The sequence below is a fragment of the Corvus cornix genome, chromosome 10 (assembly GCF_000738735.6).
Source record: "Corvus cornix cornix isolate S_Up_H32 chromosome 10, ASM73873v5, whole genome shotgun sequence".
NCBI classification, from domain to species: domain Eukaryota; kingdom Metazoa; phylum Chordata; class Aves; order Passeriformes; family Corvidae; genus Corvus; species Corvus cornix.
Window position 1 is genome coordinate 5,123,045 of NC_046340.1, and position 22,246 is coordinate 5,145,290.

At 56.8% G+C, this 22,246-nt stretch overlaps 3 protein-coding genes across 3 annotated transcripts; 2 read left to right on the forward strand and 1 right to left on the reverse strand.

The window, feature by feature from the left end:
• The first annotated feature begins 388 nt into the window (after positions 1 to 388).
• Positions 389 to 6,472, forward strand: PLIN1 (perilipin 1). The gene is made up of 9 exons (XM_010391053.4): positions 389 to 493; positions 1,125 to 1,183; positions 1,817 to 2,015; positions 2,146 to 2,228; positions 2,602 to 2,854; positions 3,039 to 3,319; positions 3,839 to 3,985; positions 4,683 to 4,916; positions 5,405 to 6,472. Exons 2-9 carry the CDS (start codon positions 1,139 to 1,141, stop codon positions 5,780 to 5,782), a joined length of 1,620 nt encoding a protein of 539 aa, XP_010389355.2. The 5' UTR covers positions 389 to 493; positions 1,125 to 1,138; the 3' UTR covers positions 5,783 to 6,472.
• A 218-nt stretch (positions 6,473 to 6,690) lies between these two features.
• On the reverse strand, positions 6,691 to 10,361 carry LOC104683939 (ras-related and estrogen-regulated growth inhibitor-like protein). The gene is made up of 4 exons (XM_010391051.3): positions 9,496 to 10,361; positions 9,028 to 9,081; positions 8,685 to 8,761; positions 6,691 to 8,126 (listed from the first exon to the last, which is right to left on the reverse strand). Exons 1-4 carry the CDS (start codon positions 9,812 to 9,814, stop codon positions 7,701 to 7,703), a joined length of 876 nt encoding a protein of 291 aa, XP_010389353.2. The 5' UTR covers positions 9,815 to 10,361; the 3' UTR covers positions 6,691 to 7,700.
• A 69-nt stretch (positions 10,362 to 10,430) lies between these two features.
• KIF7 (kinesin family member 7) lies at positions 10,431 to 21,873 on the forward strand. The gene is given in 19 exon segments (XM_039557541.1): positions 10,431 to 10,746; positions 12,429 to 12,629; positions 12,880 to 13,058; positions 13,061 to 13,290; positions 13,857 to 14,388; positions 14,687 to 14,821; positions 14,963 to 15,187; positions 15,597 to 15,799; positions 16,082 to 16,188; positions 16,487 to 16,642; positions 16,945 to 17,147; positions 17,263 to 17,460; positions 17,657 to 17,782; positions 18,260 to 18,436; positions 18,738 to 18,953; positions 19,155 to 19,361; positions 19,829 to 20,027; positions 20,120 to 20,269; positions 20,472 to 21,873. Coding segments are annotated over 19 exon segments (4,131 nt in total). The 5' UTR covers positions 10,431 to 10,445; the 3' UTR covers positions 20,858 to 21,873.
• The last annotated feature ends 373 nt before the right edge of the window (positions 21,874 to 22,246 follow it).

Genomic DNA, 22,246 nt, shown 5'->3' on the forward strand with positions numbered 1-22,246 from the left:
TCTTGGTCTGTGTTAGGTTTCCCGACAGGATCGTATCCTGGTCCATCATGAGGCATAACAGGGCTTACAGAAATACAGGAAGGTTTTCATCTCTTAGGAAAGCCTGCCTGACTCTTCCCCTTCTCCCTGTCTGCTCAAGATCTGTTGCTTTTGAGGTGGTGAGGTCCAAGGGCAGCTTCTTCTGATCTTCTGTGGAAGCAGTGGTGTTAAACCCCGGAGCATTTCAGCCAGGCTGCAGCTTCTGGACTCTGCAGGGAAGGCAACAAAGGGGATTTTCTGCCATCATCTGTTCCCAATTACGGTGGTTTCAGGGAGCTCCTTGGCCCCTTTCCACCGCAATCCGTCAGCTCCCAAGCCCACGCAACTGGGAGGTGGGGCCTCGTGGTGGTGGTAGTGGCCAGAGCCCAGTGCATCACCCTCACAGGACCCGGGTGAAGGAACGGTGCAGACACTGCTCTCTGCTCCTGCTCTGTTGGGGACAGGCTGGCCCTTGGTGAGTAGCCTGTGCCCTCTGGGTGCTCCAGGTCAGCTTCTGTGGGACCAGGGAGTGAAAGCAGGGATCACCCATTCTCTCTAGATTTCCAGAATTTCATCTGCTGCTAAGAAAAGGGGGTCTGTGCTGGGGCTGGGAGCTGGAGCTGTTTCACAGGGATGAGTGTTGGCATTAGAAGCAGATGTATGTGAGGGGGATGCTGACCTCAGCTGGACATCTCAAAACATCCCTACCCACTACTCTTCTATCTGCTCCTGTGCTGCATTCTTACCCCTCCTCAGCCAGAGTCTATTCTCATGCACATCTGTTAGCATCCTGGTTTCTCTGAGTTTGCTTTGCCAGCATCTTTTATCCTGCCCATACCATAATTTCTCTAAACTAGATGCCTCTCAACTAATTTTGTTGTATCTTTGGGTGTTAAGGCACATGAGCAGGGCAGGGCTGCGTGCAGCCTTTGGTTTTACAGTTTAACTGGTAAAAAGTCAAGCGTTGGGCAATGCCGCGTCCATTGCACCCATGGGAGGTGTGTGTCAGCCCAGCTGCTGTGCTTGGGGGGTGCAGGAATGAGGGGGGAGCCCAAGCCCAGCCCTGCCTTCAGGCAGAGTCTGCGGCTCCCAACTTTGCTTTGCAGGTGGATGCGCCACGATGACGGTGAAGAAGACTCAGGCTCTGCAGGATGGAAGTGCCAAGGTGGGTGAAGGGAAAGGGAGAGAGAGGAGGGCAGAGATGTGCCAAGGGGGCCAGGTAGTGTGTATTGACTGCTGGATGAATGCCAGCCACATCTCACGCCATCCCACATGTGCCTGTGTTATTTTTATACGGATCTGTACCTGCAGTAGTATAGAGCATCATCAAAGGGAAAGGATAAACCTTTTTACTTGCTTGAAATTAAATAGTTCCGATTCAAAAAAGTTAACCTTGAGCTGATGCAAGGACTAACTGATAACTGCCAACTGTGCCTGTCCTTCATCCGTGCCCCATTTAGTCCCCAAACCTCCAGAAGTCATGGAGGTTTCCACCAGGGTGGGAAGCCAGAGGGAGCACCCAAGTAGCTGTTCTTGGACAATTGGAGGAGTGGGGACTGTCTCCCTTGGGACATGCCTGCAGTGTCCCTGCTCCCTCAGTGGCAGCAGCGAGCCTGCTCGTCCTTACACAACATACCTGGGAGACCCTCAGTGGGGCTTGAGAAATGGCTTCCTCCTCCTCCTGTGCAAGCCGAGGTCCTCTGGTCACTGCAACCCACCAAGAGCCACCGGTGTGTGGGCAATGGGGCACTCTTCAGGGAAGGGCTCTTGGCTCACCCATGCCCATCTGCCCTTGCAGGAGAACGTGCTGCAGAGGGTCCTGCAGCTGCCCGTGGTGAGCTCGACCTGCGAGACCCTGCAGAGGAAGTACAGCAGCACCAAGGAGTCCCACCCGCTGATGGCCTCGGTGTGTGAGGTGTACGAGCGTGGCGTGCAGGGTGCCGGTGCCCTGGCCATGTGGGGCATGGAGCCCGTGGTGCGCCGGCTGGAGCCGCAGTGTGAGTCCACGTGCTGGGAGGGATGTGGCAGGGGGGCCCACCAGAGCCTCCCCTGGTGGGACAGTGCTGGCACAAGCACGTGCCTGGCACAGCCCAGGCGCATTTCTTACCATGCTTTTGCCCAAGGCAGTCACTGTAGCCAACAACCTGGCTTGCCGGGGCTTGGACCACCTAGAGGAGAAGATCCCTGCCCTCCAGTACCCTGTTGACAAGGTAGGTCACAGGCAGGACAATCTGGGACCCTCCAGCCCCTCTGAAGAGCCCACAGCGTATCTCCTCTAGTCTTGTTGTCTTGTTTCTGGATGGTGAGGGGCTGCTGGCTGGGAAACACAGCAGCATCTCCAAGTGAGGGCTCCTCCAAGGGCTGCTGCAGCCTAAAGAACAGCTTGGGCTCCCAAATATAAGTCGACAATGCCCTGTGTCCCATCCCTGCCAGCTACCCCCAGCCCAGGTTGGAGAGAGGTGTTATGTCACTCTTGGAGCTGTTTGCTGGCATGGACATGGATGGGGTCCCTGCAGTCCCTCTGGCTGTCCCATGCCACCCCAAGCACACCAGTGGGGCTGTTCTCCACCTCTGTGCCCACAGCTTGCATCTGAACTGAAGGACACCATCTCCTGCCCCCTCCAAAGCGCCAAAAGCACCATTGGCAGCTCCGTGGATAAGATCATAGAGCTGGCAGCAGAGGGCTATGAGGCCACCAAGAACACTGTGGAAACAACAGCCAAGTACACGAGGAAGAACTCGGTGACCCAGATGGCAGCTGCAGGGGTCGACACAGCCCTGGGAGGGCTGGAGAAGCTGATGGAATACCTGCTGCCAGAGGAGGATGAAGAAGCAGGTAGTCCTGATGCCCAAATCCCCTCTGAGGGAGTTTGGTGGCAACTAGCTGGGTGGCTCCTCGGTTGTGGGGTGCACAGGGCAGGAGGCAGCCCCTGGGTTTTGGCATAAGGCTACCTAGGAGGATTGTCCCACCAGGATGTAACCCTCCCACCATTCTTCTGCCTGTACTCTTCTGCCTTTAGAGAAGAAGCCCAAAAAGAAACATCTGTCAACATCAAAGGTATCCCAGCAGCAGCCCAGCACTCCTAGCACTCCCAACACTCCCAGTGCTCCGAGGGCTTCCAGTGCACCCAGCACAACCAGCACTCCCAGCACTCCCAGCGCTCCCAGTGCTCCCAGCACCCTGGGCCGGATCAGCGCTTTGGTCAGCACCATGTCCCACCGTGCTTACCAGCAAACCACCCAAAGCCTCCAGCGTGCCAAAACCAAAGGGCAGGAGCTGGCCTCCTGGATCCCCATCCTGGTGAGTGCCAGGACCCATCTGCTGGGTTCCTGCTCCCCCACATCCTCTTTGGAGCTGGTTCTGCTTTCAGACAAGACACTTCAAGCTCCTTGGAGCAAATTGAGCAGGGTACATTTCCCCTGCTCAGCAGGACAAGCTGGGGCTGGCAGCTCCTGCATGATGTTCACACGTAACCATGTACCACATTAGTGGGACAAGTTATTTTTAGCAGGCTCCCAGTGTGTAATTTTTGATTTATGGCCTTGCCATAGCATCTTTCCTAAAGCAAAAAGCCCCTGCAGAGACCCAGAGGGGATGGGGAGAAGGAGGTGCCTCTCCTATCCCATGCTGCAGTGGGAATATCTTCCCTGGCCTGTGCCAAAATCCCAGAGCTCCCATCTGCCCTCAGGGTTTCTCCCCAGATGCACAAATGAACTCCCTGCTCCCTGCACACCCCTGTGAAATCCTCAGGCTGAGCAGGATGGAGTGGATGGGACCAGCCAGCTCCCTCTGAGCCGTGGCTTTTTGCTCCCCTTGCAGGGTAGCCTGGCCAAGCCGAGTGTCCCCCCAGCCCCACAGACCCGCAGTGATGGGCAGGGCAGCACGGGCTGGCTGAGCCAGCACCAGAGCAAGGCACCAGAGCAGAAGCAGGAGAAGGCAGGGAAGAAAGACACCAAGCACACCAAGGTACGGAGAAAAGCAGAGCAATGAGCTGGGGATGCTCCAAAGCATCCTTCTACCCATGCAGCATGCAAGCATGGAGGCTGTTCCCCCACACCTTTGGGGACCAGGCCCCCACCCCTGCTCAACCCTGAACTGCAGCTTGGAGGAGGCAAGAAGGGGTTGGCAGTGGGGCAGCCCCAGCTGTCCCCTTCCCTGATTCCCCAAAGCTGGGGGCTGTGGGCAGCCTCTGTGCCAGGCAAAGTCACCCCAGCTTGTATGTTCAAAACTCCTTTGGAGCTGTGGGATGTCAGCACCAAACTCCCTACTGAGCCTCTGAACACCTCTGAAAATCCCCCTGCCATGGTCCCAGCTGTGAGGGGTGGTGTGAGCCAGTGGCGCTGGGAACAGTCTCCAGCCTCGGCTCCGCTGGGACCTGGGGACGGGAAGCGGCAGGTTGGGGTCAGCGCCCTTTGCCTCTGCCTGCAGCGGAAGCACAGCCCCGAGCAGAGGGTCCCCCGGGGCCTGGAGTGGGGGGAGCTGGCAGGGACAGGGAGAGACCCTGCTGCAAAGAGCTGTGGTGGCTTTTGCAGAGCAGCAAGCTGAAATCTCTCAGGATTAGTGCTGCAAAGGGGATAGGGAACCCAGGGCCACCCCTGCTCTGCCTGGAGGGGCCGGTGGGGCAGAGGCCACGGCCAGGAGCTGAGCTGGTTTCTCTGGGCAGGCAGGGCAGGACCCCGGGCTGGTGGGCAGCATGGCTCACAACCTGCAAACAGCCTGCGCCTCTGGCATCTCCAGCGTGAAGAAGGTCCCAGCCGTGGCCTGGGATGCGGCAGAGGGCTTGATCCTCTTCACCCCCCGCAGGCTGTCCAGGGCCATGGAGACAGTGGATGCTCTTGGGGGCACCCTCGTCAGTGCCCCGAAGCATCTGCTGGGCACCCTGTACAGCTACGTGCCGGTGAGTTTGTCCCCAGCCAGGCCCTGTCCATCTCCAGCAACCCCATTTTGCTTAATCTCCTCCCATGAGCACCCCATAACTCCAGGCAATGTCAGGGGGTACCAGACTGGGGGATGGGGTGCCTTGAAGACCCCTCAGCCCCACCCTCCTCCTGAGCATCCCCCAAGCCATGACAGTGAGGCCTCCAGTAGAACAAACAGGTCAGACTGTGGTGGCACATTCACAGTTCATGCCCAAGCCAAGGTGTGACCACACTCCTGGGAAGGTGAAAGTTCACGCTGAGATCCTGTCCTCTCTCCTTTACCTCAGCCTGTTGTTCCCCTGGGACCATTTCTCCACCACAGCTGCTCAAGGGCTGCAAGCCACCCACTCCCCTCCACCCTGGGGGCAAACTGGCTTATCCCAATTTAAGGGTGGGCTGTGTGGCACAGGTGGAGCAGGGCTGGCAGGTGGGTACAGCCTGGCCAGGTGCTTACCCCATCTCTCAGCTCCGCAGACAGTCAGTGAAGGAAGAAGAAGCATCCAGGGGCAGCAAGACCAACACAGAGAAGAAAGAGAAGAAGGAGGAGGAGGAGACCAAGCCTGCTGCCCCCTCCACTGAGGAGAAATCCCAGCTAAGGAGTGACTGGCGGCAGTACCGCGGCCATCACCCCCTGTCCTTCCTGGGGCTCGAGGACCCCCTCTTCCTGCGGCACAACTACTACCGCAGCCCTGCCTTCGATCCCGACTACCCCTTCCCGCGGAAATCCGCCTTCTCCCCCTACAACAGGCGGGTGAGCGAGGGCTCCTACCGCTTCAGCCCTGAGTCCATGTACAGCCGGGCCTACTACGGCAACTTCTACAGTCCTGTCTTCAAGAAGGACTGAGCCGGGGAGGGGGACAAGCACATCCCAGCCTCTCTCAAATCCCCTCAGCACGCTTTGCCTGGGCCCCTGCCAGCTGCCCACACACACCCCTGTTCCAGGACAGGAGCTTGAAGTGGTAGACAGGCCATGGGATAGCTTATTGTGGAGTGCATCAAGGCCAGGATGGGGGAATAAAGGCAACCAAAAGCTCTGCTGCTGGAAGGAGAAGGTGGGGGAAGGTGGGACTAGAAAGGTGAAGGAGATGTGGAAAGAACCATGAGACCAGAAGAAAGGGACCAGCCAGGGCTGGCACGAGGCTACCTTGGAGCCTGCTCAGCAGACAGAGTGAACTTAGACGGCCTACACATTGCGAACAGCAGTGAGAGAGAGCAGGGAGGATGGCAAAGCTGTCAAACATCACCATAGAGAGCCTGTTTCTCCATCCTTCCTCCCTCCATCCCTCCTTGCAGGGCCCATCCCTGGCCACAGATTTCTCCTCCATGGAGGGGCTGAAGATCCCCACCAACCAGCAGGATTCATGAGTGGGAAAGCCCTGGGACCTCCCTCCCAGCTGGTGGGGTCAGGAAAAAGGCTGGTGAGAACAGGTGGAGCTCTTGGAGCCCCTCTCCCACAGGATCACCTGGCTTCCCACACCACCTTGTTGTATCTGCTGCAATAATAAACCTGCAATAATAAACCACACACCGCTCACCCCATGTGCTCGGCTGCTTTATGGGAGTGAGACACCCAACCAAGGCAACAGAGTGGGGTGAGACCCCCAACTCAGGGCCAGGGGAGCGGGTGTGGGAAACATCCCGTTACATTCCCTGTGGGTAGCTGCCACAGGAATAGTGGGTGCTCATGCCCAGCATGGTACGTGTCTCTTCCCATGCCCCAAGTACAAATTCACAGCTCCAAGGAGCCGGGGCTTCCTGCCAAAGACAATTTATTGCATTTCCAGAAGAACACAGCAGAGAAATCAGTGTCCATTCAGCACGCACAAACCCTCTTCCAACACACTGCTTTCCCAGGGCTCAAAGGGAAGGGTTTGGGAGAGGCAGGGAAAAACCTCCCAGCAGGAGAAGGGTTCATCAAGGAGCCCAGCGACCCCTTTCCCCACCTCCTTTCCTCCCCGGGGACTGGCAGCCCTACAGAAGGAGTGGCTTGGGAAGGCGCGTGGTGCGATCCCCATCCTGGGAACGAGCCCCGCGCCTGGCTTTTCCCAGGCACAGCCTGTACAGCACTCGCCCGCTCAAGGGAAACGGCTGCGATCGCTGAAAGGCTGTGGGGGAGAAGGCCACGAGCAGGACTGTTCAAAAGCAAGGCGGGGGGATGGGAAGCACCAGCCCTCACCAAAATGCTCCAGGACTGCCAGTGCCGTGGGCTCTGGGACACTCTCACACGGTGATACAGACGTGGGAACTACCAGTGCCTCCTCAGCGGAGAAACCACCTCCTCTCCAGCTCATGGGTGCTCCAGGGTTACTGAAGAGGATCCTGATGAGTGTTAAAGAGGAATAAGGATCCCAGGGTAGGAGGGGAGAGACAGGGAGTCGTGTGCTGTACAAAAGCAGGATCTCTTCCCTACTCGCTGACAGCCTGGGCAGTCCTGTGGCAGGAGCTAGGGATGCTGCTGCCTGGAGCTTTGGCAAAATCACCCCATGTTTTCCAGTGCTGGAGGACAGGAGAAGAAAGCAGGAGGCACCTAAAAAGCTGGTACAGCAAAAAGATGAGACTGTCCCATGGCAGAGCCAAGAGTAACACACTACAGTCCTCAGCTGCACTGGCTGTGCATGGCAGGACACCCAGACCCTGACGCTAGGAGGACAGCAAGGAACCCATCACACTCATGGAAAGACACACACCATCTCCATGGGCACCCAGTGAGGAGGTTGGGCCCAGCTGGGCAGCACAGAGGGCAGCAACATCCGTGCAGTAGCTCAGAGGGAGTCCGTTCGCTTACGGGCAAACACAGCCGACATGGTCTTGACGATGCCACGGATCCCTGTACCCTTCTTCAGAGCCAGCTTGGTGTCCGGGATACGCTTGGCCAGTCCATGGAAGACCATGAGGGCCCCGTGATAAGCCTCAGCTGCAGACACCTCATAGAAACCGCAGTCTAAAGAGAGGGCCAGGAGCCGCCCCTCCTCGCTGGACACCACCCGTTGGTGGTGCAGGTCCCGTTTGTTGCCCACAATGACAATGGGCACCTTCTCCTGGCTCTGCCCCTCCTTGGCTGCCTTGATGAACTGGATTTTGAGGGGCAGGATGTTGAAGCTGGCACGGTCACAGATACTGTAGACCAGGACAAAGCTGTCTGCCCACTGGATTCGCTTCTCCTCTGAGGAGCCATCCTCTGCCTGCTCCTGGGGAAAGAGGAAAGGAAGGGTTGTTTTATCGGGCCCCCTCCCCCCACGCCTGCCTGCTAGAAGAGGGCAATCCTGAGGTTGACGGGACAGGGACGGCTAGAGAACAGCAAAAGGGCAGAGAGAAAGAGGAGTACTGAGGAGGGCAGAGCAGCACCTGGCAGACCTCACCACGGAGGAACAATTCAGCTTTCAGCATCACACCCTAACCCTAACCCTCACCCAGCTGCCAAGCACTGCAGGCTGTAGGTGGTAAGAGTGTGGGGACCTCAGAGCAGCACCTGCCCTTCTTTAGCACAGTCCTGTATTAGCATCAGTGCTTCAGCTCCAGTGTTCTCAGCCAGAGGGCCATTGGGCTAAGGTAACTATTGCTACCCTGCCAGCAACACTGCTGCCCTGTGCTTGGCAGGTGAGAAGGGTTCCGTCACCTATGAAACTCTGATTTGAGAGCTTTGCTCAACTGCACCTCCCAGCCTGTGGTTCCCCAGAGGTAACATCCAGTAAAGGGGTTTTTTGTCCCTGGGGTAGAAGCGGGTGATAGGAGTGGAGCCCTCTCACCTGGGAATTGGGGACGTCCCAGATGTGGAAGAGAATCTCTCGGCCATCCACAGTCAGGTTGTGGCTGTAGATGAATTCTGCCCCCCATGAAAGAAAAAAAAAAAATAGTCGTCTTCATGGTGTCACCAGCTGCCACCCTGGACCTTTTGCACCCCAGAGAAGCAGTTCCAGAGCAAACAGATGGGTCACTGAACAAATACAACATTGAGCCCCTGGGAGCAGGCAAAGGCTCTGGAGAAAGGCAGGAGAAGATAGGCTGCAATGAAATCCCACAGGCAGAAGCAGGGTTGTCTCTCAACCCAGTCCCTGCTGGGAACTGGCCTGGACCTGGCCTGGCACTCACCCATGTCTCCGTACTCTCCAATAAAACGCCGGGTCAGGAAACGCACGGTCAGAGCTGCAGAGGGAAGGACAGGAATCATCAGAATAACCCTAAACCTGGAGGACTCTCCTTTCTAAATCCAGAGCAGAGTCAGGCACCATCCCATTGTAAACTCCTACAAGCAAGAACGACCTCTGAGTTTCCCCCAGCAGGTCTGTGAGTGCAGCAGAGGCACAGCACAAACCCAAGCATCAGCATGACCCGGAGCATCAGCAAACTGCAGCTCAGTGCAAAATACCTTTCCCTGTCATTCACCAGCTGCCTACAAGGTTGTGCTCAGCGTCCCCACCTTGAATCACAGCTGCACCCCAGGGCTCAGCCCCACCTCATCAATTTGCTCCGTGGGCTGTTCCCTGCCACTCGTCCTCCAAACACCGCTGCAGTTTTCAGCCTGGGAATCCCCTGTTCCAGTTCACGGTCAGTTCTCACCTGATTTCCCTACGTTGTCTGCTCCCATGACAAGGACGTTCGCTTCCATCTTCAGGGCAGTGGGGCCAGGCACCTCCATGAGGGCAGGGTGGTCGGGGGTGAAGCTGGTGCTGCGGCGCAGTGGGAGCCGGAGCCCCATGCCGAGCGTGGCCGTGCCCCTCCGGCAGTCCCAGCCGTGTGTACAACTCCGCTCGGCACAGCCGACAGTCCAGCGCTTCCCACGGCACCCGGGGGACCCCACGAGGCCCCATACCCCTCCCCGCAGCCGCAGGGGCGGTGCAGAGGGAACTGCAGGCAGCCGGATGAAAAACTTTGTCATCGCTCAGATTGTCCTGAACATACGTCAGTGGCTGAGCCGGCCCTGCCAGCCCCCAGCACGGCGGGCGGCCGGGAAGCACCAGCTGTCTGCACCAGCTGCTCCGCAAACTGCATCCCAGGAGGTGCCCACGCCTCCACCTCAAGCACTTTGTGCCTCGGCAGGGCCACGTAGCCCCTTCTCCCTTCCCCACGGTGATCGTGGGAATGTCTGCGAGGAGTGGAGGAGTGTCACAAGTGCTGGGGTGTCTCGTCAGCGATGAAGCAGCTCACGAGAGATGCGAGTCCCTTGTGCCTGACGGAGCATCTCACGGGTCGGGGAACTGTGTTTCACCACAGACGGAACACCTCACGATTAACGGGGTCTCGCACGTGACGAAGCATCTCACGAGGGATGGAGCCCCCTGTGAGTGGCGAAGCATCCCAAGAGTGATGGAGCGCCTCCCGAGTGACGCAGCTCCTCGGGAGCACCGGGGAGCCGCCGCGCAACCCCCAGAGCCCACGAGCGTCCCCCGCTGCCGCCGGGCGCTCTCCCCGGGATGCAGCGAGGACCGGCCGCATCCTCCCTCCCTCCCTCCCTCTCTCCCGGCGCCGGGAGGAGCCGCTGACGCCATCGCGGCGCGCCCGGCGCGGCCATGGCGGCGGAGGCGGCGGCGGTGCGGGTGGCGGTGCGGGTGCGGCCGCTGCTGCCCCGGGAGGCGCTGCGGGGACACCGGCCCTGCCTGCGGGGCGATGCCGCCACCGGCGAGGTGGCGCTGGGCCGCCGCCGGTTCCGCTTCGCCGCCGTGCTGCCCGAGGCGGCGGGGCAGGCGGCCGTGTACCGGGCCTGCGTCCAGCCGCTGCTGCGCGCCTTCTTCCGCGGCTTCAACGCCACCGTCTTCGCCTACGGGCAGACCGGCTCCGGAAAGACCTACACCATCGGGGAGGCCAGCGTCGGTGAGTCTCGCCGGGACCGGAGGCGCCGTGCCCGCCAGCAATCCCTGCTCCGCCGGCATCCCTGCTCCGCCGGCATCCCTGCCCCGCCGGCATCCCTGCTCTGCCAGCATCCCTGCTCCGCCGGCATCCCTGCTCCGCCGGCGTCCCTGTCCCGCCAACATCCCTGCTCCGCCAACATCCCTGCTCCGCCGGCATCCCTGCTCTGCCAGCATCCCTGTCCCGCCGGCATCCCTGCTCTGCCAGCATCCCTGCTCTGCCAGCATCCCTGTCCCACCAACATCCCTGCTCCGCCAGCATCCCTGCTCCGCCGGCATCCCTGCTCTGCCAGCATCCCTGCTCTGCCAGCATCCCTGTCCCACCAACATCCCTGCTCCGCCAGCATCCCTGCTCCGCCAGCATCCCTGTCCCGCCGGCATCCCTGCTCCGCCGGCATCCCTGCTCCGCCAGCATCCCTGCTCCGCCGGCATCCCTGCTTCGCCAGAATCCCTGTCCTTCCAGAATCCCTGTCCCGCCAGCATCCCTGCTCCGCCGGCATCCCTATCCCTCCAGCATCCCCACCAGCCTCGCATCGCCACCTCCTTCCATCGCCATCTCCTTCCATCCGCAGCCAAGCCACCCACACCACCATTATCCCAGCCATCTCTCCCAACCCACCAGCCTCACCGGTGCTGCTGTCCACACCCATTTCAGCACCTTTGCTCTCTCTACCCGAGCCCAACTGCATCATCATCTCCATCACTTCCAGTATCACTCCCAAACACACCCTGCCAGCCCCTCCAGCTCAAGCCAACCCCCCCCCCGTACCCCCGGCAGCTTTTCCTTCCCCCCTACCTTTGTTGCTGCAGCCAACCCCCATGGACACATTTGAGATCAGGGTGTGCAGGTTTCTCCTCTTTCACTGCAGGACAAGTGACAGGACCTGGTCCTCCACCAGCTCTGGAGGTGGTGGTGATAGTCTTAGGTCCTGAAATAAACCTGAAGGAGAGGGAGGTTTGCAAGTGTTAATCCTGTAAGTTTCTTTATATGAAGGAAATGGAGAAAGAGGAAACTTCTTCATTCTGATTTAACGGCATTGTGGTTTCTTACAGAGGATGTACTGTAAATATTTCAGTCATCTTTACTTAATTGCATCATTTGTAAACACTAAATTGTTTCATACTTTTAATCTACCTCTGTTTTCAGTCTCCCATTTTAGGCTATCATTGCACCAAATTTGGGAATTGCCATTTTACATGGCTGTTGGAGACAAAAGGAAAAACATTTAAAGTTCAGGCAGCAGAGTGCTGTGGTCAGATACAAGCAAGCTGCAAGCATCAAAAAAACCTCTTCTTGGAGCTGGAAAAAGTTGTAGAGCCATGTTGGCTTCAAAGCACAGCACACTGTAGCTGCAGACATGGTGTTTGATACTCACTAAAATGCTAGGTGCTTTTTCCTTCTTGAGGAAGGACTGGAAACAGGAAGCTTTGCTGGAATCCAGCACAGCAGTGGGATAGGATTTGCCCAGAGGTCTTGTGGGATGTTTAACCCAGGCTGCGAGGGCTGAGCAGTGGGAGAGTTGTGAGGCTGCTCCTTTCCAGCTGACGTGTGCTGCAGGCAGGCTTCTGACCACAGCTCTGTCCCCAGCCAGCGTGGGCTCCCTGGACATTCCCTGCTCTCCGTGAGTGTGTGCCTCTCTTTGCCAGCTTCCATCAATGAGGATGAGCAGGGCATCATCCCACGAGCCATGGCCGAGACCTTCAGGCTCATCGATGAGAATGACCTGATCGACTACACAGTCCGAGTGTCCTACCTGGAAGTGTACAAGGAGGAGTTTCGGGACTTGCTGCAGGTGGATACAGCCAGCAAAGACATCCAGATCCGGGAGGATGACAAGGGGAACATTGGTATGTGTGGCTGTGCGCGGGCTCCTTTTCTCCCCACGTTGTAGGCCAGAGTTGGGTTATCTATCCATGAAGGCAGAGCCAGGTCTTCTTCCTCCATCCCTTTGTCTCCTGCAGCAGTTTGCTGTGTTTAGTCCTGAAAGCCGGTCTGGGCAAGGCCCACTACAGGCAGGGTGACAGCAGCAGGCTGTGCAGAGGAGCTGCATCCTCGGGCAGCCCATCCCTCCCAGCCGCAGCTGCCTTTGCTTTGCAGTGCTCTGCGGTGTGAAGGAGTCAGAAGTGGAAGGGCTGGACGAGGTGCTGAGCCTGCTGGAGATGGGGAACACAGCCAAGCACACGGGAGCCACCCACATCAACAGGCAGTCGAGCCGCTCGCACACCATCTTCACAGTGACCATGGAGCAGCGGCGTGGGGCTGGCCGGCTGCCCCTGCACCACCGCCCCCCGCTGTCCCCGCCGCCGGACAGGTCCTGGTGTCCAAGTTTCATTTTGTGGATCTGGCGGGCTCAGAGCGAATTGTGAAGACAGGAAACACAGGGGAGAGGCTGAAGGAGAGCATCCAGATCAACTGCGGCCTCCTGGCCTTGGGCAACGTCATCAGTGCCTTGGGAGATCCTCGGAGAAAGACCACCCACATCCCATACAGAGACTCCAAAATTACCAGGTACCTCTGGGACCAGGACTTCCCACATCTCACGGGCTCAGTTAACAGGTCTGCCCTCTCTGTGGGTTTTCGTGTAGGGAATCTCAAGGAGCAATGAGGCCAGGCTAGAAATGGCAGGCCTAGCTCATTGCAGTGCTGGAGAAGATGAGGCTTGCATGAGTCGTGCTGCTGAAGCTGAGATGAGGTGTTGCTGTGGGTTATCCTGCCCTTCCTGCCGGGCAAGGAATAAAAACTACTTACAGTAGGCTCAGTTCATGGTCCACAGTTAGCTCTTTGCTCGAGCAGGTGGCCTTTGCAGTCTCCAGCAGGAGCCCTGGCAGCACATACCTAGCAGCAATCACAGAGTCAGGGAGCTCCCAACCTGAGGAGTTACGTGGATGGAAATTTGCCGTGGTGCAAACTGTTAATCCTCTGCTTAATGATTCCACTCACCTCACTAGTGCCAAACCACCTACAGAGCAAGGCCATCATTTTCCTTCAGCTTAACCTCTGAAAAGGGTTGAAAACGTTCTGTTTCCTGTGTTACTTTGTATTTCCGCAATTTTAATCCCTGTGCTCTCCCTTAGGATCCTGAAAGACTCTCTGGGGGGGAACGCCCAGACCGTGATGATAGCCTGTGTCAGCCCATCATCCTCTGACTTCGACGAGAGCCTCAACACTCTGAATTACGCCAACCGGGCTCAGAACATCCAGAACAAGGCGGTGGTGAACTGCCGCAAGGAGACGGAGCACATCGAGGAGCTCCACCTGCAGATAAAGAACCTGCAGAAGGCGCTGGAGCAGCGGCAGCGCTCCGAGACCCGCATCATCCACCGCTCGGCCGGCACCAAGCGCTGCACGCCGGACGCCACGGCCCGGCTGCTGGCCGAGTGCGCCCATTACCGCACCTGCACCGACGCAGCGTACCGGCTGCTCATGGAGCTCCAGGAGGACAGCAACCTCACCGTGGAGCAGGTGCTGCGCCTTAAGGAGTGGCTGTGCGCGGTGGAGAGTGAGAGGAGCGAACTGACCTCAGCCGGGCTGGATAGCGGCATTGAGAGCACCTCCATGGAAGATCAGGGCGCTGAGGCACAAGGCTCAAAGCTGGCAAAAGCCCAGGTGATGGGGGTGTTACAGCTCTGAGGTTGGGTTCGTCTCATGGCCACAGCAGCCCCAGCGTGGCATGATGGAAGGGTCAGGAGAGGGATGGGAGGAGAAGCAACCTGTCCAGGAGGCCCTAGGGAGGCAGAAAGACATGGTCATCCCAGCAGGGAGGGAGAAATTGGATTCAGCTGCAGCTGAGATATATTTTACAGGAAAAATCTGAGTCTGCAGAGCTGTTGTGTCCTTACAGAGTTCAGCATGGGAAGGGCCAAGGTGGGTGCTGATGCTGCCTCTCTTTTATTTTGGGGAGCAGGTGAGCACCAAGAAGTGTGAGTCCATCAAAGACGAGCAAGTGGCCAAGCTGCAGAGGCAAGTGGAACGCCTGGAGGAGGAGAACCGTGATTTCCTGGCTGCCCTGGAGGATGCTATGGAACAGTATAAGCTGCAGGTATTTCTGGGCTCTGCTCTCTCTGTAGGACTTGCCCCACTCCTCTCCTTGCCCAGGGGCACTCAGCCCAGCTTTCAGGTTCCTCTGCAGTAGGTCTCAGATCAACATGTGTGTAAACATATTTTTCTCATTGTTTCCTAGAGTGACAAACTGCAGGAGCAGCAGGATAAGATCTCGGAGCTGCATGTGCGCTTGGAGATGGCAATGCCAAACCTGTGTGTGCCAGGACTGCTGGAAAATCTTCACCTGGTGACTGCCAGCCAGAGACCTCACACGGCCCCACTGGATGCTGCCCCATCCCATGGCCTTGGTGGGGTTCCCTCGGGGCTGCTTCCTGAGCAGACGGGAAGAGCTCTTTGCAAGAAGGTGAGGGCATGAGGCTGTGCCATTGAAGAACTGCTGCCTCTTCACCTGTCTGCTCCCCACTGTAGGAATTGCTTTTTCCCTTATGTTGAGTGTGACCCTTGTCAGAAGCATAGTCCAGAGGACTGTGCTCAGTGTTCAAATCCGGAGTTTTACAGCTCTGGCAAAAACAGCCCAGCTTCAAAACTGAGGCTTTTATTTTGATGTTGTGGGTGAGTCCCAGATTTGTTCAGTGTCTGAGCAGCAGAAGCACAGGCAGCTGGGTCTGGCAACACACCAGTTCTCCTGAAAATACACTCAGCTCCATTTTGTTGCCTTTCTTTATGTCTAGCAGCGATGCTCAGCTGGGAGCCGCTTTTTCTAACACTGGCTCTCACACAGCTTGTTTCCTCTTTCCAATTCTGTGCCCCAGAAGCTCAGCAGCAGCTCCTCCTTGCAGAAGGAGGAGCCGGCAGGCTGGCAGCCGAACCACACCCAGTGCCTGACTGGTGATCCTGAGGTCAGAGATGTGGTGCTACGGAGGGAGCTCAGCCAGGACTTGGAGAAGCCATCAGAACTGTCCTCGGGAGAGGAGCTGGAGGAATGGGAACGGAAACGGTCCCTGTCCCAGCGCCGGTGAGTTGGGGCTGTCCCAGCCCTGTGCAGTGCCCTGGGCAGTGAGCTGGCTGTCCCACTGCTGCAGCTCTGCCCTCATGTCTGATATGGGGGCAAATGCTGCCTGAGGGATCAGTGATGCTGCCCAGACACCTCACTGCTCCCTGGGGAGCTAATTACCGTCTCTCCTGACCACAGCTATTGTTTCCATCTCCTCCTGAAGCCTGTCGATCATAAGGGTCCTTACTGGGAACAGCTTTAGCACTGCCCAGACCAAACTGATTAATTTGCTTCTCCTTCTAGAAATGGGATCCAAAATTTGAGCAAGAAGGAGATTTTCAAGTTGAGTGAGGAGCCAAGTGGAGGCAATGCCCACTCAATTCAGGAGGAGCAGCTGGAGCTGTCAAAAGGCAAGTAGCAACCACAGGTTGTTGGACAATCTTCTTGGGCTGGCGGTGCTTCACTGGGTAATGTTGATGTCCCACCTGAGCCCAGAGGACAAAAATGGAGCAGTTGACAGTCCAGCTGCTTTTATTAGGGAGAAACTTGAACTCCTAGGGTCTGGCAAGGGTGTGTGTTTTGGTGGAAGCTTCAGGTGACTCTGGGCAATGCTGTGCCAGGCTCTGGCTACAGATCCAATAACAGATCATCCTTCTGTCACCCAGCTGCTAAGATACGACTTTCCTTACCTGAGAATCTGTGTTCCAGAAGTCTGTGGGAAGCGGGAGTCACTGCTTGGTTCCTGGGAGCGCCTGCCAGGGAAGGACTCTGAGTGGAGGCTGGTGCAAGCACAGCAGAAGATCCGAGAGCTGGCGATCAACATCCGCATGAAAGAGGAGCTGATCACAGAGCTCATTAAGACAGGTGCAGAACTACTGGTGGGATACACACCCACTTCCCATGAAACCTGCTCCTACTCTTGGTGCTTGATCTCTGCTTCCATCCCCGTCTTCTCTTCCTGTGTTGCTTGTGCTCAGTCTCTTCCCCTGTAAGCAGCAGGGCCTTGTCTGCCCGTCCCTCCAGCTGACAGAAACCCTTCCCACTGGTTTCTTGCTTCTCTGGAGTGGCTGAAGGAAAGGGAACATTCAGTGTCTGTAGCCAGAAATACTTGGGGAGGGGGAGAAAGGGTCAGGATCCTGGCTGTGAGAGAGGGGACTGTGTTGCAGGCAAGGACGCCCAGGCTCTGAACAGGCAGTACAGCCGGAAGATCAGTGAGCTGGAGCAGGAAGCAGAGCAGGTGCGGACAGAGCTCAGCGACAGCCAGAAGCAGCTCCAGGAGCTGGAGGGCAAAGAGCCATGGGACCCCGGGGAGAAGCGCAAGCTGCAGGAGTACCGCACACGCGTGGCGGCCGCGCAGAGCAAGGCACAGGTGAGGGGGAAGGGCTCTGCCCACCCCGGCGCTGAGCAGGGGCAGAGTTGGGGGCGTCTCTGCAAAGGGCACCAGGGAGATGCCGAGGGCAAGGACGATTTTCACCCTCCGGCAGGTTCTGTGCAGGAAGAAGCAGGCGACGGAGAGGCTGGTGTCGCTGTCGGCACAGAGCGAGAAGCGCGTGCAGGAGCTGGAGAGGAACATTCAGCTGATGCGGCGGCAGCAGGGGCAGCTGCAGCGGCGGCTGCGTGAGGAGAGCGAGCAGAAACGGCGGCTGGAGACTGAGGTGCACAAGGGACAGCACCGAGTCAAGGTAGGAGAGGGCAGGAGCAGCTGTGCTTCTGTGGTGGTTGTGAGGATGACAGCGGGTGGGCTCTGATGTGGTCTGCGATTTTCTCGGAGAGCGTGAAGACGGAGAGTATCCGAAGAGATAGAGGAGAACGTAAGCTGTCCCTCAGCCCTCACACCTCCCACTCCCTCCATGCTCATGGCTGCTTTTTCACACGCAGGAACTGGAACTGAAGCATGAGCAGCACCAGAAAATCCTGCGCATCAAAACAGAGGAAATTGCGGCTTTCCAGAGGAAGCGGCGGAGTGGCAGCAATGGTTCTGTCATCAGCTTGGAGCAGCAGCAGGTACAGACAGCAAGCCTTGCCTCCGCATTCGTGTTCAGAGGGGATGCTTGGCAGACTGCACGCTGATGGGGGAGATCTGAAAACAGGGACCTGAGCCCATCCTGCCCTTGAGAAGGACAGTCCATAGTGTCATTTGCATCTAGTAGCAGAGGACTTAAGATCTTGTCTTACCCCCAGAACCAGGATCTCTCCTAAATCCTGGCATTGGTAAAGAAGCTTTGAAATTTTGTCTGCTAGCAGAAGGGTGGTGGGAGATGTGCCCTCCAAGAACTCCTTGACAGCTGGGAATTTAGTTTAGCTTTGCCTCTTGGAGGAGCTGGAAGGATAAAACCAGCGGAGTCTGGGCTGAAGGGGTTAGCAGAGATGAAATTGAGACTTTTGTTCTGATCTCAACCCCACTGCCCTTTAGTCCAGGAGTCCTGGGCATTGCTGCTGCTGTCTGCACACACACATGCCTTTTGCCTCTCCCTCCATCAGAAAATTGAGGAACAGAAGAAGTGGCTGGACATGGAGATGGATAAAGTTCTTGAGCAGCGCCGGGCCCTGGATGAGCTGGAAGATGAGCTGAGGAAGCGGGAAGCTATTGTGGCCAAAAAGGAAGCCTTGCTGCAGGAGAAGAATGGCCTGGAGAGCAAACGGCTGCGCTCCAGCCAGGTAGGACAGCAGTGTGACACCTCAACCCCGTGCTTCATTTTCAGCAGAGGTGGAGGCTGGAAATTGTAGGTGCCATCCTGGGTCTGGCAGAGGGCTGCAGGCCAGGATTAGTTGGTGTTGGAAAGTGGGTGGGAACTCTGTCTCTATGGAAGACTGGTTGTGCTGTGCCTCTGAGCTCATTGGTTTGGTAGTCCTTGGCTTACGTCTGCCTGGGGGTCACTTGACCTACAGAGGAAGTAGAACGGGGCTGAGGGCCTGACTTGCCTTCAGAGTAGCTCCCCTTGAGCATCCTCTGCTGCAGGCCCTGACAGATGACATCGTGCGTGTGTCCAGCCGCCTGGAGCACCTGGAAAAGGAGCTGAGCGAGAAGAACGGGCAGCTGCGTCACGGCAGTGCCCACGACCAGCAGCAGATCCGCCAGGAGATCAACAGCCTGCGCCAGGAGAAGGACCAGCTGCTCAAACAGAGGCTGGAGCTCGACAACAAGCTGCGTCAGGGCACCCTGCTGTCCCCAGAGGTACCTCTGCTGGGGCTGGGGAGCAGGAGGTTGTAGGAGAGAAGTAAAAACCTGAGCACAAGGTCATTAGCAGATGCTCCCCCGCATCCCAAACAGTGTATATCCCAGCTTCCCACCATCACTATTGTGATGACAAGGTTAGAGCAGGGTGAGACAAAGCAAACCCTTTGCTCCCTAGTAACTGCAGCTCTGCCCTGGCAGGAAGAACGGATCTTGTTCCAGCTGGATGAGGCAATCGAGGCTCTGGATGCAGCCATTGAGTACAAGAATGAGTCCATCACGTGCAGGCAGCGAGTCCTGCGGGCCTCGGCCAGCCTGCTGTCCCAGTGTGAGATGAACCTCATGGCCAAGCTCAGCTACCTCTCCTCCTCTGAGACACGAGCTCTGCTCTGCAAGTACTTTGACAAGGTGGGAGACAACTGCCTTCTGTGCTGGTGGGAGCTGTATTTCATTTACTGGCTTTTAGTGATTACATTATTAGCCAGCCAGAACACATAATGAAATTAACACAGCTTGAAAGCACTTGTTAACAGAAACTATGATCTGACCAAACTCTCGTTTTCCTCAGTTTCAAGCTTTCTCCTTGCATCATACTGTAGTTTTCCTGTAAACTCAGGCCACAAAGCTACAGCACCATGACCCCCAGCTGGGAGAGGGGCTTAACTAGTCATAGGATGCATGGATCCCTGCAGTGGCTCTGCCACATCAGTGCAGCCACATCTTGCTCTTCCCTCCACGAGGCAGCTCTGACATCCCAGCAATACTAACCTCTGTAAGCTGTACCAAAAAACTAACTTGACTGAGGCTCAGTGGGGCAGGAAATCTTCCCAGGCATGAAGGAGCTGAAGTGTTCCTTCCTCTTGGGCCCTGCCCAGGTGGTGACACTGCGAGAGGATCAGCACAGGCAGCACATTGCCTTCTCAGAGCTGGAGATGCAGCTGGAGGAGCAGCAGCAGCTGGTGTACTGGCTGGAGGCAGCTGTGGAGCGCCAGCGCCTGGAGATGGATCGCCAGCTCACCCTGCAGCAGAAGGAGCACGAGCAGAACATGCAGTTACTGCTGCAGCAGAGCCGTGGTAACCCCCCAGCTGCCCAAACGGGCAGCAGTGCCACTGCTTTGGTCTTTCACAGGACGCCCAGGCTGGAATAGCCTTGTTTTTTCTTGTAGAGCACATGGACGAGGGGCTGGCCAGCAGCAAGCTGCAGTATGAGGCGAGGATTCAGGTGCTGGAAAAGGAGCTGAGCCGTTACATGTGGGCAAACCAGGAGCTGAACCAGAGACTGAGTAACATGAACCCCCAGCCTGGACAGACTAAAGGTGAGAGGAAACACAGGCTAGGGCTTTGCTGTTCCTGCCAAGTTAAAACGGAGTTTCAGTTGCCATGCCTGGCAGTGAGAGCTTGGAGCAGTCCAGAGCAGTCCATGTATAGGTCCTTTAGCAACTGCTATACAGGCACCAACTTTGATGAGGAAAGTAGGGATCCTGATACTCACCTCACTGTACCCTCAATTTTTCTCAGCAGGGATGGAGAGAAGCATTCATGGGGCTGGGGACAGAGCTGCCCCTGAGCTCGGCACCTGTGAGGAATCCAGCCTCAGGGAACAGCCCATGCCTCCAGCTGTCGCTGAAGAGAGCCCTCGGGCCAGGGATGAGAGCAGGGACCTGGTGCATGCCCCTTTGCCCTCGACCTGGAGGCGTTCCTTGCTGCCCAACGAGAGCCCCGGTGACCTTCGGCAGAGGGACGCAGAGCAGGCGCTGAGAGCGGGGCAGCCCCACGAGCTGCAGCCAGCGCGGAGCCTGGCTCCTGCTGCCAAACCCCGCCGGGAGCTGCGCAGAGCCAGCCTGAACATGAGCCCAGTGCCTTATCACCCAGCCATGATAGATGTGAGGAAAAACCCGCTCTAGAGACAGCCTTCACACTCATCTGGCACCGGGCAGGGAGCAGTGGGTGTTGCTGACCCCGCACGCCAGCCTGACTACGACCCTGTTACATTTCAGAGGCCTGAGAAAGATGTGACTTGTCACCCTAAGGGAGTTGAGGGTGTAAGGTGTGGGAGCACCAGCCTACATTCTCCACAGTGCTGCCAGTCCAGGCAGCACTGATGGGACTTTTTCTCTGCTCCCTGAGCAGCTTAAACACTGTGAAGCAGGAGACACCTTCCTTCCAGGCCTCTTAACACTAAAAACTTGTTTACAATTTGGAATCCTCAGCTCAAGGGTTTGCTCAGCCCTGGCAGCTTCAGAGGGAGATGCTCTGCAGTCCTGCAGAACTTGTACATAGATTTTTGTAGTATCTCTGAGTTTTTTACATTTCTACTATAACTTTTCTAATACAGCAGAGTGAGTTTTATGAAATGGTCAGTTGTCGGAGGGGCCGCGTACTCCAGCTATGTAGGAAAGGAGTTGTATTTAAATCTCACTGCATGGGAAGTCAGCTGCTGTCACAGTGTTGCCCTAATGTCTAAATACCTGCTTTAAGTAGTCCCAACCAGATCTAGTAGGCCTCCTACATTAAATTGCCACAGGAAGAGCATCTCCAGCCAGCAGCAGAATTGTCTTGAAACATCCATGATAACTCAGTGGTTCTGGTTTTCTGTTGCAGCCTATAAGCTGCTTTTAAGCAGGGTTTTAATATTCTGGAGAGAACTTCCAGTCTGGATTTAAGGGAGACTAAATATAATCCTGCATCTTAACACTTGACAGCTCATGAAGGGGGACGTAAGTTTAACTCCAGCAGAGCAAGAAATGAAAGCCCAGAGATCTGCTTTAAGAAGGGCAAGGGGCAGGGACAAAGGGCTGCTTGACTACCTGACCCTAAAAACAAGCCTCTGCTTCAGCCTGAAATCATGAGAACAGCTACCACAACCACTACTTGAGGGGTAACACAGCACATTAAAAGCCAGCATCTGTTCTAAGAACCACCTTCTGATCTCCTGCATCATTGACCTTGCCTGTAGTGGTGTCACAGTGAGGGGGGATATTACTGAGGGCTCTGGCTGTGGCTGAGCTGCACAAGATTAAGTTCAGAGACTTTACTTCCTGCTGTTGAAAACAAAGATCTTCACTAGGGAAAATAAAAAATCCATCCTACTTGGAAGTAAGTAGTAGATTTAGAGCTCCATGCTTGTCACTCGACGTCCTTGAAGCAGGTGCAGCTCTCCCAGAAGCAAAACAATCCCTGTTAAGCACAGGATTCCACCCCTCTTCCCAGTGGGAAATGAACAGCTTTCCTGCAATGAATAGTGTGTCCAGGAAAGAAGCTCCACTCAATCCCATCTAGCCCCTCAAAGCCTT